The following is a 17,621-nucleotide window of genomic DNA, read 5'->3' on the forward strand; positions in this document are numbered from 1 at the left end:
ATTTACAACCAATGGCCTTCGCATCATTAGGCAACTCAACTAAATCCCAGACTTCGTTTGATGCCATAGAACTCATCTCATCCTTCATGGCATTGTACCACAAATTGGATTCATCACTATTCATGGCTTATGAAAACGTTTCAGGATCATTCTCAGCTCCAATATTATAGTCAGACTCTTGTAGATACACAATATAATCACTAGGAATTGCTGATTTCCTCATTCTAGTAGATCTTCTTAATGTTGTATCAACATTCTCTGGAGGAGCGTGTTGTTCAACTGGTTGTTCAACAGCTTCCGGTAATTGTTGAATAACTGGATCTACCGGATCATTATCAGCAAGTATGTAAGACTAAAATTGAAGGATTCTAATCATGCATAGAAGAATAAAATTTAAGCACAATTAGAATCAAATGCGGAAAACAGGATCGAAAATAAACTGACCTCCAGCCATTGTTTAACTTTACGTTCGTCGGAAATCCACGGTAGTTCGACGTCAATTCGACAGCGATTACGGCCGCACTCTACTAACCCAATCCCCTCGCGTATTGATGGTGTATTACTGAATGAGAGGGTTTGCGTTAGACCTTGTGTCTGCCCTTATGGAATGAACGTTCGTCATTTTAAACCGCTTCCCATCAAGGCGGTTACCGAAGAGGGCGGTTGTCACCGAAGGGGTACGAAGCGTGGAAAAACCGTATGTGGATAACAGTCACTTAAAAGAGAAAACGTGGGTCAAACCCAATGGATAAGTTTTTATTTCAAAAACTATATCCCTAAATGTGGGATCACATTATAAATATAACATTCTCCCACTTGATCCCAATATTGTCATCATACGGATTACCCAACCAAATCCACGAAAACCTTATGCTTAAGAAAAGAAACAAGACACATGAATCATGGCGACATGTCCTCTAAGAGCAAGTAATATCTTCCATGTATTACAATGCATCTTATTCCTTTAATGTCAGCCCATATGTGACAACACATCTTAATGAATAAACCCTATGTTTATTCCAGAACCAAGGATAATTGTTATTCTCATAAACAACTGAATGTGTACACCAGAAATTGAGAATAACATTACAATTGAATAAGAGTTTCAAACAACAAAAGTCGTCCGTACGACAATAAATCACATTATGGGAACTATTCCCATACTAGCCACATGATCCTTATACTTCATTGGTGGCATGCATTTAGTTAAAGGATCAGCTATCATCAATTTAGTGCGAACGTGTTCAATGACCACTTTATTCTCCTTAACACGTTCCTTTATGGCTAAATATTTAATGTCGATGTGCTTACTTCGACTGCCACTTCTAGCATTTTTAGCCGTAAAAACCGCAGCTGAATTGTCACAATATATTCTTAATGGCCTAGAAATAGAATCAACAATTCTAAGCCCTGAAATGAAACTCTTCAACCATACACCATGCGAGGTAGTCTCAAAACAAGAAACGAACTCAGCCTTCATAGTGGAAGTAGCAGTCAAAGTCTGCTTCGCACTCCTCCATGATACGGCTCCGCCAGCTAACATAAAAATGTATCCTGATGTTGATTTTATTTCTAGGCCATTAAGAATATATTGTGACAATTCAGCTGCGGTTTAGCCGGCTGAACTGAAGGGGCGTTATGAACAACAACCAACCTAATACTTGAAGTGGAAGGTTGAGTATCTGAATGATCTTTCTCAGGAACAGTGTCCTTCAATCGATCACTCCCACTAATCAAGTCACTTTCAAGAAACTTAGCATTTCTTGATTCCACAATCCTAGTAGTGTGAGATGGACAATAAAACCTGTATCCCTTGGACTTTTCGGCATATCCAATAAAATACCCACTTACAGTCCTTAGGTCCAACTTCCTTTCCTGTGGATTATAGACTCTTACTTCAGACGGGCATCCCCAAACGCGTACATGTCTCAAACTTGGTTTCCAACCTTTGAATAACTCAAAAGGCGTCTTTGGGACAGCCTTGGTTGGAACTCGATTTAATATGTACACTGCCGTCTTAAGAGCTTCAGTCCACAAGGACTTAGGAAGTTTGGAGCTACTAAGCATACTCCGCACCATGTCCAATAAAGTTCAGTTTCTTCTTTCTGCTACACCATTTTGGTCCGGAGAACCTGGCATAGTGTATTGGGCAACTATCCCATTCTCTTGAAGAAACTTTGCAAACGGACCAGGTGCTTGTCCATCTTCAGTGTATCTACCATAAAATTCTCCACCTCTGTCTGATCTCACGATCTTAATTTGTTTGCCGCATTGTTTCTCTACTTCCGCCTTAAAAACCTTAAAGGCATCCAACGCTTCATGCTTATTATGAAGCAAGTAGAGATACATGTAACGTGAGTAATCATCAATGAAGGAGATGAAATATTTCTGACCATACGAGTCCATATTAGGACTACAAATGTCCGTATGTATGATTTCTAATATGTCTGTACTCCTCTTGGCACCTTTCTTTATCTTGTTGGTCTGCTTTCCCTTTATGCAATCCACGCAAGTATCATAATCAGTAAAATCCAAAGTACCGAGTACTCCATCATTTACTAATCGCTTAATTCTATCTATGGAGATATGTCCCAATATCCGATGCCACAACATAAAGGAATCTTCATTCACAACACATCGTTTTATACCAGCATTATCATGAACATGCATCGCATTATAATAGGCATTGTCTTGTAAATTAATTCGAAAAAGACCATCAGACAAAATACTACTCCCAACAATTTCAGATTTAAACAATAAACTGAAGTTTGAATCTGAAAAGTTAAAAGAGTAACCCAAAGGTACAAGTCTTGAAATTGAAATTAAGTTTCTAGAGAAACTTGGAATGTAAAAGGTCCTTTTCAAATTCAAAACAAAGTCACTATTGAGAACTAATCTACATGTCCCAATAGCTTCTACATGTGAACGCATCTTGTTTCCCGAATAGATGCTTTGTTCACTTCCCACTGGCTTCCTGTGGTTTTGAAAACCCTGCAAGGAATTCGAAATATGGATTGTAGAACCAGAATCAATCCACCAAGTGTTGTAACTCACATCAGCCATATTAGATTCATAACAAACATAAGAGGTTGGATTACCTTTCTTCTCGAGCCAGGCGTTAAATCTGACGCAATCCTTCTTCATATGCCCCTTCGTTCTACAGAAGAAACATTTGGATTCCTTCTTAATGTCAGCTTGGGGAGGTATTTTACCTTTCTCCTTCTGCTTGCCGTGACTCTTATTCCTTTCTTGTGTTGCCAATTGAGCACTTTCTCCCAATTCCATAATCAGCCTCTCTTCTTCTTGAACACACGTGGTCATAAGTTCATTAATTGACTATTTATTCTTATGTGTGTTGTAGGAGATCTTGAAAGATGCATACTATTGTGGGAGAGTGTTCAGAATGTAGTACACAAGAAATGATTCAGATATCTCAACCTCAGGGTTTTTCAGCTGAGCTGCAATGTCCCTCATCTTCATGATGTGCTCACGCACACCTCTAACACTTGTGAGCTTTAGAGATGAAAACTTCATTATCAGGGTCATGGCATGTGCCTTTTCTGAAGTCTCAAACTGTGCATCAATGGCCTCCAATAAAGCCTTAGCATTGCTATGCTGAGTGACTGAACCACGGATATTAGGAGATACTTTAGTCCTTATTAACATCACACTAAGGTGGTTGGACCGCTCCCACTGTTCATAAAGGGCTATCTCAATTGCAATGCTCATGTCAGTAGGAGCAGGTGGTTCGTCTTTCCTTATAGCATAGTCAATGTCCATGCACCCCAATTGAAGAAGAATTGACTCCTTCCAAACTTTATAGTTTTCACCATTCAGTATTGGAACATCACTCTTAAATTCAGAGAAATTCACAGGTTGCAAAACTGCATATCAAATAATCATGCTTATGTCACAAAACTTGAGGCAAAATCAACATATATCATGTTCTACCAATGTAAGACATGTCACAAAATATGAATCACATAACATAAAAACTGTCTGTGGGCTAAGTTTTTAATTTAAATAGATTCATAAATACTTCATGAAGAAACTATCATATTATATCCCTTCCTTAATCCCTGTGGGTAAATTAAGAAAAATAATATGATATTTCCACCTAATTAATCAAATTAATATAATGAAAATTCCTGTGGGATAAAATTCATCATATTAATAAGATTAATTACAATCAATGTCCATTTCTAAATGTGATCCGAATGCTCTTAATATATAATTTAATTAATTAAAGATGTTGTGGCTACTCCCCAATTAATTAAAATATATGGATCACTGGACATTTAATTTCATGCATAAAAATATTCATAAAAATGCATGAAGGACAAAACAATAAATTTAATTCGGCAAGGGGCAGAATGGTAATAACGGGTAAAAAGCAGGGGCAAAAGAGTAAAACGAACGGGCGCCGGTTCCAGGGCGCATGAGAGGCACGCGCCTGCCCTATGCGCAGGCGCGTGGCGCGCACGCGCCTTCTTTACCGGGCGGGCGCGTGCAGCGCATGCGCCTGCAACTGCCGCGCGCGTGGCGACCACGCGCCAGCGGTTGTGCGCGCATGGGGCCATGCACCTTCTTCCTCCGCGCAAACATAAGCTTTTTCTCGCCGTTTTTTTTTTCGCCGTTCCACCACGCTTTCGACCGAATGGGTCTCCTCGGGCAGCCCATCTCACACCAAAATAATTTATGGGTTTCGGAGACCACGTCGGCGCGACCACATGGACCCAAAAATCGGCGAAAACAACCAAGAAATTGACTCGAATCAAGCAAAATTCCGTCAAAACGCACAAACCCTAACCCGCAACTTCCGCCGCTCAAACAGTCTCCGGCGATCACCGATATGCCAGATTAACTTAGGGCTATTCTTCTCCATGGCGGTGCGACCGTGCCGATCCGAAGTCGAGCGGTGGGTCGCCGCAATTTGGCCGGAATAGGCGATTTCCCTCTTAGCCCCAAAAAATGCACTCAAAATTCAACAAAAACAAGGCAGAGGCACTAAACATGCTCTGATACCAAATGTAAGACTACAACTGAAGGATCTAATCATGCATAGAAGAACAAAATTCAAGCACAATTAAAATCAAATGCAGAAAACAAGATCGAAAAATAAACTGACCTCCAGCCATTGTTCAACTTTACGTTCGTCGGAATTTAACGGTAGTTCAACGTCAATTCGACAGCGATCACGGGTGCACTCTACTAACCCAATCCCCTCGCGTATTGATGGTGTATTACCGAATGAGAGGGTTTGCGTTAGACCTTGTGTCTACCCTTATGGAATGAACGTTCATCTTTATAAACTGCTTCCCATCAAGGCGGTTACCGAAGAGGGCGGTTGTCACCGAAGGGGTATGAACAGTGGAAAAACCGCATGTGGATAACCGTCACTTAAAAGAGAAAACGTGGGTCAAACCCAATGGATAAGTTTTTATTTCAAAAACTATATCCCTAAATGTGGGATCACACTATAAATATAATATTTTATTCTTTGGGCCAAAATTAAATTACTATTAGTGGTTTTATTATTACTATTGTCATTGTGTAAAAATCCTAATGTATTTGTCTCGTATTAAGTAGCTCTGTTGTCCATTTTTTCCTGGCAAAAGAGATTGTCATGACACAATCCAAACTAAGCTCTCAAGTAACCACGACATTATGGTGCATGGATTAACTCTTTGATTCACTAACCACTTCTTTCGGCGTAAAAATTGAAATTTCCTACAATTCGGACACAGGAAAGGTTTAAAGGAAAAGGTAACAAGCAAAATGGCAACTATTCGTATTCACATGGTTTTTGTGAAAAGAAAGAAAAGAAGACGGGCTCTTTGGGATGCAGGGGGCTACAAGTTATTTTTATTACAGATACAGAAGCTGCGCAAAGAAAATAAGTTCAGGATCTAGCAACTATTGATTGATCTTGAGTGTACTGATAAAGCTCCTGCCCTCTCCAATGTCCTGGGTAGCTAGAAAGTTCAGAAAATCCCTGAAGCTACTTCCCCGGTACTTTTTCCCCTGCGCGCCCACGAGTTCCAAGCTAGCAATGGAAAACCGGGTCCTCTCAGAATTGAGGACCGCTCTGTGGACGACGCTCTTGTACAGGCCGTTGCTCAGGGCCTCAAGATGGTCACCTACGTGGACTTGTAAGGCGCCAGGAATTTTAGGGACCGACTTCCAGGTGCAGTCCACGGGGTCCATGATCTGAAGTCCAGGGGAGCTTTGGAGAACAATGGTCAAACAAGTGTGGTCATAGTGGGGTGGTTGTCCTAGCGCCATCTCCGGATTCGGGCATGGTGGGTAGCAGTTGACCGCCATCACTTGCATCCCCGCTTCCATTTTAGAGGTCAGATACAAGGGTCCCAGTCCCAAGCCCTCCATGATGGCCTCCATCAGGTCCACCGTCACTTTCCTTGCTTGGGCACAGAATTTGCCCATCTTCTCCCTAATACAATCATGAGAACCGATATGAGATATGCTTAGAGTCGCGATCTGTTGGCTTGACTCGAAGGCTCAAAAACATGGAACGTTGCATTCTAATAGTTTTGATCGGTATGTCCTGAATGCCTTCAACTGTCCACTACCAGCTTAGGAACTGATGAGGGCAGGGCATGCGTAAATGCATGCATTCGGACTACAATCTAGTGTCGGGCTTCATGCACCTCAATATTCAGTTATATGATGTCAATAGGGTTATTATTTCAAAAAGTTTTGACCTCGCCAAGTTGGACCACTACTCACTCCTCATTATTCTGCTTTGCTTCAACTCTGACGTTATGCTAAATGGTTGGCTTTAAGATTGCGGCTGCGAGTGTGAGTGCGTTTAAGGAATGAGGGTTTAATGAATTGGTTTGTCCAAATGTATGACCCCGTTCACATTCATCAAACCAGAGGTGAAAGCTTGACCCAAAAAAAAAAAAAAAAACCAGAGGTGAAAGAGAGGCTACCGATAATGAGGGGGATTCTCCGGCCATTGACCCATCCAGCGTTCCAGTGGGTGTGCATAATGCTTCAGGAAGACCCTCCAGAACTGTGTCTTGTCGATCCCGTCCTTCAAACTCGTCGCGTATCTCACTGGCTTGTGCACGTCGTTCGACATGTACTTCATCTTCTCTTGGGTTGGCAAGTCGAAAAAGCTGGATGCCGCATGCAGGGCTTCGTCCATCACGGTTTGGCAAATTCCATGGTTCACAATCTGTTTCCGCAGGAAGCATACGTGGCAATTGAGGCGATTCATTGGTCAAGACAATGGGAAAGCACAAATTCTAGTACGGAACAAAATCGTAATGCGACACTAATGGTGCATAAATATAGATATATGTACACATCAGCCTTTCCTGGAAGAAACCGAAGCGACAACAAGCTTTTGCAATGTCCTTGACGACCGCAGACCGTCGTGCAGGATCCTTCCATAGCCCGCCTAGATCGATGAGAGGCACATCGGCCTTATCCGGACATAAGCTAGGGCGATCGCCAAGCGCAACATGGTAAGCGTCCAGCACATATTCAAGACCTTGCTCTTGAGCCGACTGGCCGGTATTCCACGCACTAGAACTCTCATTATCATCCATGATAACTGTCACACCCCGAAACCTACCAGAACGGAGGATGACACGGCCGTCCTTCCACCCAAAGGACGCAGCCTGAAACCACAACCAAAGAATAAATTTTCAAAAGTCCTCACAATATCGCTCTCATTATATTGGCTACTAACAAAGGAACCTGAAAAGATTGGGAAAAGAGAGGAGTGAGCAACCATAACTCAGTAAGTAATGCGTATATCTTCTAAGCAAATCGAGCAGCCATTATGCATATACAGAGCAATACCAGAACTTCGTAACCCAAACTCAAGGTATAAAATACATATCAAATCATATATGAGTTGTTTCATTTCAACAAGTTTTATACAATTCAGAAATACTCATTTAAATCATCATCTCAATTCAAACATCAATAGTCAAGTTCATTGAGACCATTGATCAATCTCAATAACTCACATATCAATGGTTTGTTCCATTGATTAAACTCATCATAAAAGATTTCGTTCGGGGTAGAGGCGCAGCCTCACTGCCATCCCTCAACCCGACCCGATATTATCCTTTTTGAGCTGCAGCAACACTGCCTTCGCTCTCAAAAATTTGCCCTAGCACAGCGAAAAACACATCAATGGTCTATCCATCGACCAATCTATTGCTCAATATCAAACCATGATCACGCATTTCGTCCCGTGATAAGGCGACCAAGATTCCTCCCTTGGCAAGGTCTCCGCCTACTATAAGCTGGTGGCTCGGCCCACAAGGATATCATAGACTAGTATGCGCATACCCACAAGCCCCTTAATAGGCTCACAGCGATATTGAGCATCAAATCATCATCCTCAAATACCAAAAATCCAATTTATAATCAATCTCAGAAAATGGTTTCACAAATCAAAATATATAATGTTTTACCTTGTTCAACGAATAGAATACATTTCACAAACCAATACGTAACCTTCCATAACTCAGCTCATTCACTAGAAATACTTTTCGTAAAGCATTTCTCATATCATTTCATAAACATAATTCACAAATCGATATGTATAATAGTTAATAACATTTTCCATAAAACGTTTCTCAAATCATCTTAAAACTTGTTCCATAAACCAATTCGCAACATAATACACATATATCTGTTAATAATATTTTTCTTAAAACCATTCGCAAATCGTTCGCAATATTAAAATGTAGTAATTGCCCGATCCAGGATTTTATGCAACAAACATGCTTTAGTAATTCGTACGATACTCAAATCCTTATCGCTTTCAAAACATGAGTTTATAAACTCAAAGAAGAGATAGCACCGCTCACTTGGAAATGCCTACGATCAAACGACAAAGATTACTCGATCCATCGAACTCATGATCCTAACAAATAAGGGAGAAACGACGTTAAAATAAAGTAAAACAATATCTCAACTATGACTCGGCTAAACTAGGCTTAGACGCTAACATAACGACTAAAAGGCGCCCACAAATCGCTCACCCAAAGCGATTACTCAAAGCCGTCCGTAACGCGAAGCTTGAACGCGAAACTTGATTGCGCCATAACTTTCTCCACCGAACCCTATTTCAAGGGAGCTTATAGTCAAAAGAAAGCCAATTCAAAGCACTACAAGAACCCCAGCTTGGCCTTCCCAAGATCGAGCCGAAAACCAACGAAAATCAACCTAACAGCCGCTGATTGCGCACTGTTCACCAAGCGCACTTAACTTTAAAAATTCATTTCGGGCAAATGGTAAGTCCAAATCGAGTTCCACCAGATCCCACGACTCCATAACACCCTAAACTACTAATTTTATATATATACGTAGCTCAACCACTCAAAAATTGGATTACGCGGCTTGAATTTCACCAAACTCCGAAATTTGAGTCATAATTCGAAAAATACTCCAATTGAATGAACGAGGAGCTCGAATACTTACCGAACATTGCAATACGAACACGAATCGGCTTGGTGAGACGTCGGTGATGAGAACCCCCTCTTCTTTCTCTTTCCCTTTCCTCTTTCTTTTTCTTCTCTCCTCTTTTTTCTCTGTCTTTAGCCGAGTGATCTCTCGCTCTCCTCACTCTCTCTCTCTCTCTCTCTCCCCTGCTCCTTTTCATAAAGCAATGTCCACTTTCTCTCTCCCTCGCTCCTTTTCATAAAGCAATGTCCACTTTCTTTCTTTTCTTTCACTTTTAATTCCTTTTTCTTTTCTTTTTTTTGTCAAAAAAATCTAAATGATACGATAGGTATGCAAAAACAAGAACAACGCCAGCGAAGCCAAAATGGGTTGGCAATGGGAGAAAATATTAGGTACCTCAGTGATACCAGGTCAGCAAAATATTAATCCACTTAACATACGACACGTGGCGATTTCGGGCCCACATGTCAGATTTCTCTCCCCCTTTGTCTCTCTCCTCTCTCCCCTGCCTCTTCACGACTCCGTTAAAATTTTTGCGGGGGTGAGGGTCGCCCTCGCGGCCTTCGGCGAGGGACCGACCCTCGCTGCCTGAGCAAGGGCTAGCCAGATCCAGAAGCTGCGGAGGGAGGAGACGACATCGGATCCGCAAGGGACCTCGAGGATGCAGGAGCTGTGGGAGGGCTCGGGGTTGCGGGTGATGAAGACGGGGGGCTTGGGCAGGTTCTTGAACCCAGGGGAGCGGCGGACGAGGCGGAGTCCGCGAAGTCGTCGCCGTCGCAACTGTCGTCGTTGGGAGCGCTTTTGTGCAGTAGGAGTTCCTTCAAGAAGAACACCCAACAAAAACCCTCTTCAAAACCCAGGACTCTCTCTGTTTTCTCAGCCTCTGCAACGCACCCAAATCCAACAAATTTCTCCTCTTTATCTCTGGGACACACATGGCTGAGAAAAATGGGATTTTGGAAAGTAGTGAAACTCCCAAAGATCAGAAGAATGCCTTCCCTTTCTTAGCCAACTTTGATTTTAATTTCCCATTTCAATTCCCTGAGAAGGAGCCGAAACCAGTGAAGAAATGAAAAAGAGCAAAATTTTAGCGGAGTCGTGTAGAAGCAGGGGAGAGAGGAGAGAGACAAAGGGGGAGAGAAATCTGACATGTGGGCCCGAAATCGCCACATGTGGCATGTTAAGTGAACTAATATTTTGCTGATCTGATATCACTGAGGTACCTAATATTTTCTCAATGGTAATGGGTCGACCCACATGGAGGGCTCCCTCTCCTTATATAGCAGTTCTCATAGATTGTCTCCGTTCACTCATAATCTTCTGATTGAACATGTCCCTGCTTCTCTAGGATATGGAAAGCGGCGGAGGTACTGGTTCTCTGCACGAGGACCAGAAAGCGCCAGCGGATAGCCTTCAACTTTTTGGAGTTTTAAAACTGCGAAAAAGAAAGCTGTATGTGGTCTCCCATATTGAAACGAAGGCCAGAGCTCGGTGTTTTGTCTTTCCATGGTGCGGGAGAAGAATGTCGTCTTTCCTCGTAAAAATTGCTAATTTCGGAGAGCGTGCATTGATTCGGTACCCGTGTAAATGCGGCTAGGTTCGTGGTTGGTGGGGAATGATAATTATTCCGTTCCAGAAACAATTCTTAGAACAAAAATAAATTTTTTCATTTTTATTCCCATGATAAGTTTCTGAGGAAAAAAATCCGTTTGATAATGATAAAAAATTTCTATTTCTGAAACAGAAACCCGTTTTATAACAATACAAATTTCTATTTCCCAGAACAGAAATCCATTTTTTTAGAAATGATCTCTAAAATGAAAATCAATCAAAACACCAAAATCCTAGTAAAGCCCTAAAGGCTTATTCATTCAAATGATTGTGTTGTTTTTTAGGGTTTTAGGGTTTTTTAGGGATAAAGATCCCTTTTGGGGGTTAAAACCCTTTTAGGGTTTTTTAGGGATTAAAATCCCTTTTAAATCCCTAAATTAAGGAGTCTTAAAAAATATCATTTGGGCACCTCAAAAAATTTAAATTTCACTTAAAGTGGGTAGTCACAGATATTCTAAGCCATTTTGTGAAGTTTTGAAAATTTTGATTTTTTTATTTTTTTTGAAAAAATTCACCAAATTTCCTATTTTCCAAATCTGATTTTTTTATTTTCTGAAAATTTTTATGAATCTTTCTGAATTTTTCAATTTTTATGGATTTTTTGAAAAAAAAAATTGAGATTTTTAGGAATTTTCCAGATTTTCTAATTTTTTTATGAATTTTTTGATTTTTCTAATTTTTTTTAGAATTTTTTTGATTTTCCCGCCCGGAATGAACCAGACCAGATCTGTTCGGATCGGTCTAACCAGGTCAAATCGGGGCCAAATTTAGAAAGAGATGTGTTTTGAAGAGAGAAGACGGGTTTTTTTAGAAATGATTTTTATTTCTAGTCCAAAAATAAAAAACTTACTTTTTTTTTCTGATTTTTGGTCCAGAACCAGTTTTGAAACAAAAAATTATTCCAGAAATATAAAAATGAAATTGCGTTACCAAACGAGTTTCTGTTCCAAACCTATTTTCGGGAACAGAAAATTAATTCTGAATAGAAGTCCCGAAAATAGAATGATTATTATTCGCGCCTTAACCCTCTAGGCTTTACTGTTTGCCCACAATCTTTGGCGGAGGGTCGGCTCCGGTGCTGAGGATGGCGTCTGTAGGGGCAAAGGGACACCTGTGCAAACGTCCATTCCCACCACTAATCAAGCTCGATCATAGAAACACGTGTGGGCGAGTGAAAACTGAGGAGGAGACAGCCAAAAGAAAGAACTTCTTGTCAGAAGAAGATAAATTAGGAAGATATCCTATTATGATGGTGGAAAGCTAATGAATTCCCAAGTGGGTGTTAAATCATATCTTGTGACGGTGAATGAAACGTGGTGTGATGGATAGAACTAATTGTTTGTATTGTAAGATCAGATGGGTTTCTCGTTATTCTTTGCGGTTACTGGGTTTTGGATCTAGGCGATAATTATGGAACCGGTGAAGATTCACCATCCCACCCAAGTCCCGAAGTTTGTCGTCCAAAGCACAAGAGACGACAGTGAACTTTTCCCATCATTTGCGCGGACGATATTGACTAGGGAAGAGGGGGACAAGGAGAGAAGAACACTAGAAGTGTCAAAATTTATGTACGGTGTTTACTTTATTGCCAAAAATTTTCGCCGGCTCACTTAAAGTACCAAATCGGAAGAAAAACAATCACTAAGTGCAAACGGCTAGAAATTCCGGCCAAATTAATACGTTACTTTTATAAATAAAATTTTAATCTGAGTTGAATTTTTAAAAAAAAATCAGTCTACATGGCATTTTCATGTGTATATTTCAATTTTTTTAGTACTTTTTCTAATTTTTTCTTTTTTTCCTTCTTTTCTTTTTTTCTTTTCTTTCTTCTTCTTCTATCTTTGGCCGGCAACCGAACACCGGCCACTGGCCATAGCCGGCTGTCGCGACCTACCCCCGGCCAAGATCAAGTTTAGGCCAGAGGTATTTGTCGATGGATCTGAACAACGATTGATTCGTTTGAAAGACAAACCAAATGGTTCATTAATCCAAAGACCGAGGCACTCCCAAGCCTCATATCTCGCGCAATGAGAATTTTTTAATTTAAGCAATCAAATGGAGTCGCCACTAGCCAGGATCAAGGGTCGGCTAGAAACTCTGATCGAGACGCGAGAGTGTCGTCTCGATACGCGCGAAAATCAGAAATCCTAAAATTCGGGGACTTGATTACACTAACAATCTAGTTAATGCCCTTTCGGTACCTACACTTGAATGTTCGAAAACTAACGCACCGGGCAGCTTATCGAAAAAGCTAAGATTGAACCCAACCGTTCTAAAAAATAGAAAATAACAATCAATGTATTAAAAGTGCGCAACCATATAATCATGAAGAAAATAAACAACCAGCGACCTAGCATCGTTTCTAAAAGAAAATGCAATCAAAAGCCCTAACGTAAAGCCCTAATGGCTTGTCCGAATTTTAGGAATTTTTTAAAGATTCTCTCAATTTTTTTCATTTTTTTGTGAGTTTTTTTTAAGAAATTAAACCCAAAAAGTGATTTCTGAGCATTTCCTAATTTTCTGGATTTTTTTTGGAATTTTTAATATTTTAATATATTTTTTTTGAATTTTTGGATATTTTATTAATAAAATAAAGATTCTGGACCGGGTCCCCGGACCCGATCCGCCCGACTACCTGACCTAATTGTCTGACCCGCCCGGGACTCCCCCTTTTGCTATTTCTTTTCTATATTTTTTTTTCTATTTCCCTTTTCCCTTTATTCTTTTTTTTCTCTTTTGTTTTTCTTTTTCTTCTTTTTTTAATTTTCCTTTTTACCCTTCTGGACGTCTTCCTCCCATTGCCCAGAAACTAAGGGCGCGAATGGTAACCATTCTGCTCCAGAAATCAAATTCTTGCCAGAAATTGATTTCCGGAATTCTTGCCAGAAATTGAGTTTTGGAGGAAAAATCTGTTTGATAAAACATGACTAATTCTACTCCAGAAATTGATTTCTGGAACAGAAATCTATTTTGATTTGTTGATTTTTTTTGCACCTAAAAAAATTTAAATTTCACTCAAAGTGGGTGGTTACAGAAATTCTAAGTCATTCTGTGAAGTTTTAAAAATTTTTATTTTTTTATTTTTTTGGGTACCTCAAAAAAAAATTCACTCAAAGTGGGTGCCCAAATGTATTTTAAGCCATTTTGTAAAGTTTTGAAATTTTTGATTTTTTTATATTTTTGGGCATCTCAAAAAAATTAAATTTCATTCAAAGTGGGTGTCCAAAGGTATTCTAAGCCATTCTGTGAAGTTTTGAAATTTTGATTTTTTTATATTTTTTGAAAAAAATTCAGCAAATTTCCTATTTTCCCGAAATCTGACTTTTTTTTATTTTCTGGAAATTTTTATGAATTTTTCAAGAATTTTTCAATTTTTATGCATTTTTTGAAAAAAAAATTAGTGAGATCTCAAAATGTGTTGTAAAGGCCACAAAAAAGAGAGAAAATAGGGAGAATGCATTCTGGAAGAGAGAAGCTACAAAAGGTAGCTTCTCTTTTTCTTGCCCAAAACTCATTCTAGAATAAAAAATGTATTCTGGAATCAAGAATGCATTCTGGAATCAAGTATTTTTAATAAATGCATTTTTATTCTAGAAAGCAAAAATTGCTCCAGAATGTATTCCGGAAATTTTTTAACAAACGCATTTATGTTCCGGAATGCATTCTAGAGTAAAATTTCTACTCTAGAATGGGATTCCACGCGCGCCCTAATACATGAAGCCCAGAACACCAACTTCAACTGAGAGCTTGCTTCCATCACCAAAGGCCCCTTCACGTCCGAGGCTTCACGCTTCCAATTGAGGCCGCGCCGGGACGCTACCGTCGACAGTCGGCTAGGGCCGCGAGCGCTGGCGACGGACTGGAGCGGCCTTCAACCGCGGGCAACTCCGGCGAGGGGGATGGATCTCCGATGAAAGGGGCATTCATCCACGGATGCTCGGGAAAACGATTTTCATGCCACGAAATCGAAAGAAATCACAGAGTCAGTGTTGATTCAACAAGAATAAGAACAAAAAGGCATAAAAACTGAGTTCCAAGCACCGATTCCACAAAAAATCATTTGGACTTCTATTTGGACATTTTGTCGAACATGCGGTATGCAAGCTGAGATACACGTTCTCGGGTACGATTCAATGCGATTTCTAGCTTTAAACACAATGTATACAACTCTAAACGACCATGTATGACGACAAATTCATCTCAGTTTACATGAAAACGTTCGAAACTTTCAGACCCAAACTCAGTGCTCAAAACTTCTAAGCATTTCGACGAACAGTTAGCATGCGACTTAGGATGCGAGGTCCGAATCTGATTCCGACGTGATTCTTGGCCTAAACATGATACTTACAAACCCAAGTCGTCATTATACACTACGATCCAACTTTGGTATCACACGATTGGGTCACGACACCACCTAGTGAACTTGGTACGTGAGACTACCGAAATGCAGGGGAAAGAACAGGGCGAGTAAGTACTTGGTTCGGTCGCCGAGTTCCAGATCAGTCGGGCTAGTGTCGCCGGCGCGTAAAAATGCTCCCGATGATCGTTAATCTTCTTGCAACGAAACTCAGCTCGGTCGAGAGGAGCTCCGACGGTCAACAATGAGAGAACGGCTAACTCGGGTGTTCGCGGGCTCTTAGTGCACGGCGGAGGGGGCTCGACGGCGATTGGGACGGTCCTCTGACGAACGAGCGAAGCTTCGTCTTCTCCGATTCCCCTCAAGATCTCTCTCGTTGTCTCTCCTCTCACTCTCTGTTCTCTCTTCTTCAGTCCTCCCCCGAAACAGAAGCCAAAACAAACCCCCTGGTTCACGGTAGACCGAGGCAAGGCGTGCCGGCTGAAGATTCGGCGAGGACTCCGGCGACCAAATGAAGCCCTGGTCTCCCGTCTCTCCTCTCGTTCTCTCCTCCGTTCAGATACAGCCCCGCTTCTCTCTTCAAGCTTTTTTTTCTCTCCGATCACTCCCCCCTCCGGTCTCTCACTCTCAGCCCCTCTTTATCCCAGATCAGGGCCTCCATTTTGGACCACTGTACGTGCCTGACATCTGCCCAGAACGCGCGCGACACCCGCTGCTGCGGTGCGACGTTCTACTCTGCAGCGCGCTCCCGTTCTGCTCTGTACCAGCGCCTCCTCTTCTGCCTCTTTGCAGAGAGAAAAGGTGAAGGGGACAGGAGGTGGGCTGGGCCGGACCAAATGGGAGAAGAGTTGGGCCGGCCCGCGCGAGAAAGGAAAAAGGGGAGAAAGACCGGGGCGGGCTGATATGGTCCAATCGAACCAGGCCAGACTGGGCCCGATTTTTTTTTTTCGAATTTTTTTAATTTTTTAACCAAAAATATAGATATGTCTAATATACCCCATTAATGCCAATACACCTAATGTCATGCAATTCAATGAATTTTTTTTGGGTTAAAAATTAATCCCTAATTTTCTATGTAATTAAACCCTAAATTACTAGATAAAATTTAGGTGTCAACACCGGCCGCCTGGCCTCGCCCGGACTAGGCTGCCATCGCCCATCACAGACGAGGCCCCGCCGACCCTGGCCTGGGCAAGGGAGGGCAAGCCCCGGCAAGGCCGACCCTCACCAGATCCTACGAGGCCGACCCTCGCCCAGGCCACGGCGGCCTCACCGAGCGTCGCCTTCCCTTGGATGACGTCTAGCGAGGCCGCTGTGGCTTGGGCGAGGGCCGGCCTCGCTAGATCTGGCGAGGGTCGGCCTCGCCTCGCCTAGGCAAGGGTAAGCCCCGGCGAGGCCGACCCTCACCGAGGCCACGGTGGCCTCGCCAAGCCGGGCCGAGCCTATGGCGGGCGACGGCGGCTTCGTCCGGGTGAGGCCAGGCGGCCGGCCAAAGGTGGAAGAAAAAAAAAAAGAAAAGAAGGGAAAAAAATCAGAAAAATATTTAAAAAATCAAAAAAATATTATTAAATATTATCCCCGTCAGCGCCGACATGCCTACGTAGGACTGAGAAATTAATAAAATATGACCGCGTCAGATTTCCAGCGACTCAAATCGGAGTTGGCACTTAAATAATCATTTTTTTTTAATGGCACTTAAGTTATCCGGAAAAAAAAATTAATACTAAAGTGGGCGCCGTACACAAATTTTGATGCTTCTAATGTTCTTCTCGCACATCTCATTCATCCATCAGGTCCCAAAAAACAACCTGGGTTATCTTCCTCGCCTCACAGCTAGCCACGGTTGTCCCTCTACTGATCGCGTCACTGAGACTGTCTTTTAAATTATCGTCATCGTTACAGTCCCCAGATTTCGTCCGAGTCCTATAAGACGATAATGAAACTTTTTTCCCCGAACTTCATGGCAGTTGACAGTGCGGGGCAGAAGATGATGTTTTCGCTCTGCACATCGCCCAGAACAAAGCAGTCGAGTTTCCCCAAGATTTCAGCCGTGAAGACACGTAAGTCTGCTGCTCCACATTCCGTGATCCGCTTTACTCGCAAACGCCAATGGATCTAGTTTTGTGATAAGCCCACCTAATGTACTGTAGCGTACGTAGCGTCCTTTCGCTTTCTTGTGTCCGAGTTTCAGACACTTAAGAAA

At 41.7% G+C, this 17,621-nt stretch overlaps 2 protein-coding genes across 2 annotated transcripts; both read right to left on the reverse strand.

Annotated features, from left to right (window-relative positions):
• Positions 1 to 3,381: 3,381 nt before the first annotated feature.
• Positions 3,382 to 5,138, reverse strand: LOC130134961 (uncharacterized). Its single transcript, XM_056303025.1, has 2 exons — positions 5,129 to 5,138; positions 3,382 to 3,884 (listed from the first exon to the last, which is right to left on the reverse strand). Exons 1-2 carry the CDS (start codon positions 5,136 to 5,138, stop codon positions 3,382 to 3,384), a joined length of 513 nt encoding a protein of 170 aa, XP_056159000.1.
• A 551-nt stretch (positions 5,139 to 5,689) lies between these two features.
• On the reverse strand, positions 5,690 to 7,603 carry LOC115687613 (flavanone 3-dioxygenase 3-like). Its single transcript, XM_056302753.1, has 3 exons — positions 7,347 to 7,603; positions 6,954 to 7,204; positions 5,690 to 6,451 (listed from the first exon to the last, which is right to left on the reverse strand). Exons 1-3 carry the CDS (start codon positions 7,575 to 7,577, stop codon positions 5,917 to 5,919), a joined length of 1,017 nt encoding a protein of 338 aa, XP_056158728.1. The 5' UTR covers positions 7,578 to 7,603; the 3' UTR covers positions 5,690 to 5,916.
• Positions 7,604 to 17,621: the final 10,018 nt, after the last annotated feature.

Source organism: Syzygium oleosum, unplaced genomic scaffold (assembly GCF_021117445.2).
Source record: "Syzygium oleosum isolate NSW1041296 unplaced genomic scaffold, Sole_v2.1 Sole_v2.25, whole genome shotgun sequence".
Classification (NCBI taxonomy): Eukaryota; Viridiplantae; Streptophyta; class Magnoliopsida; order Myrtales; family Myrtaceae; genus Syzygium; species Syzygium oleosum.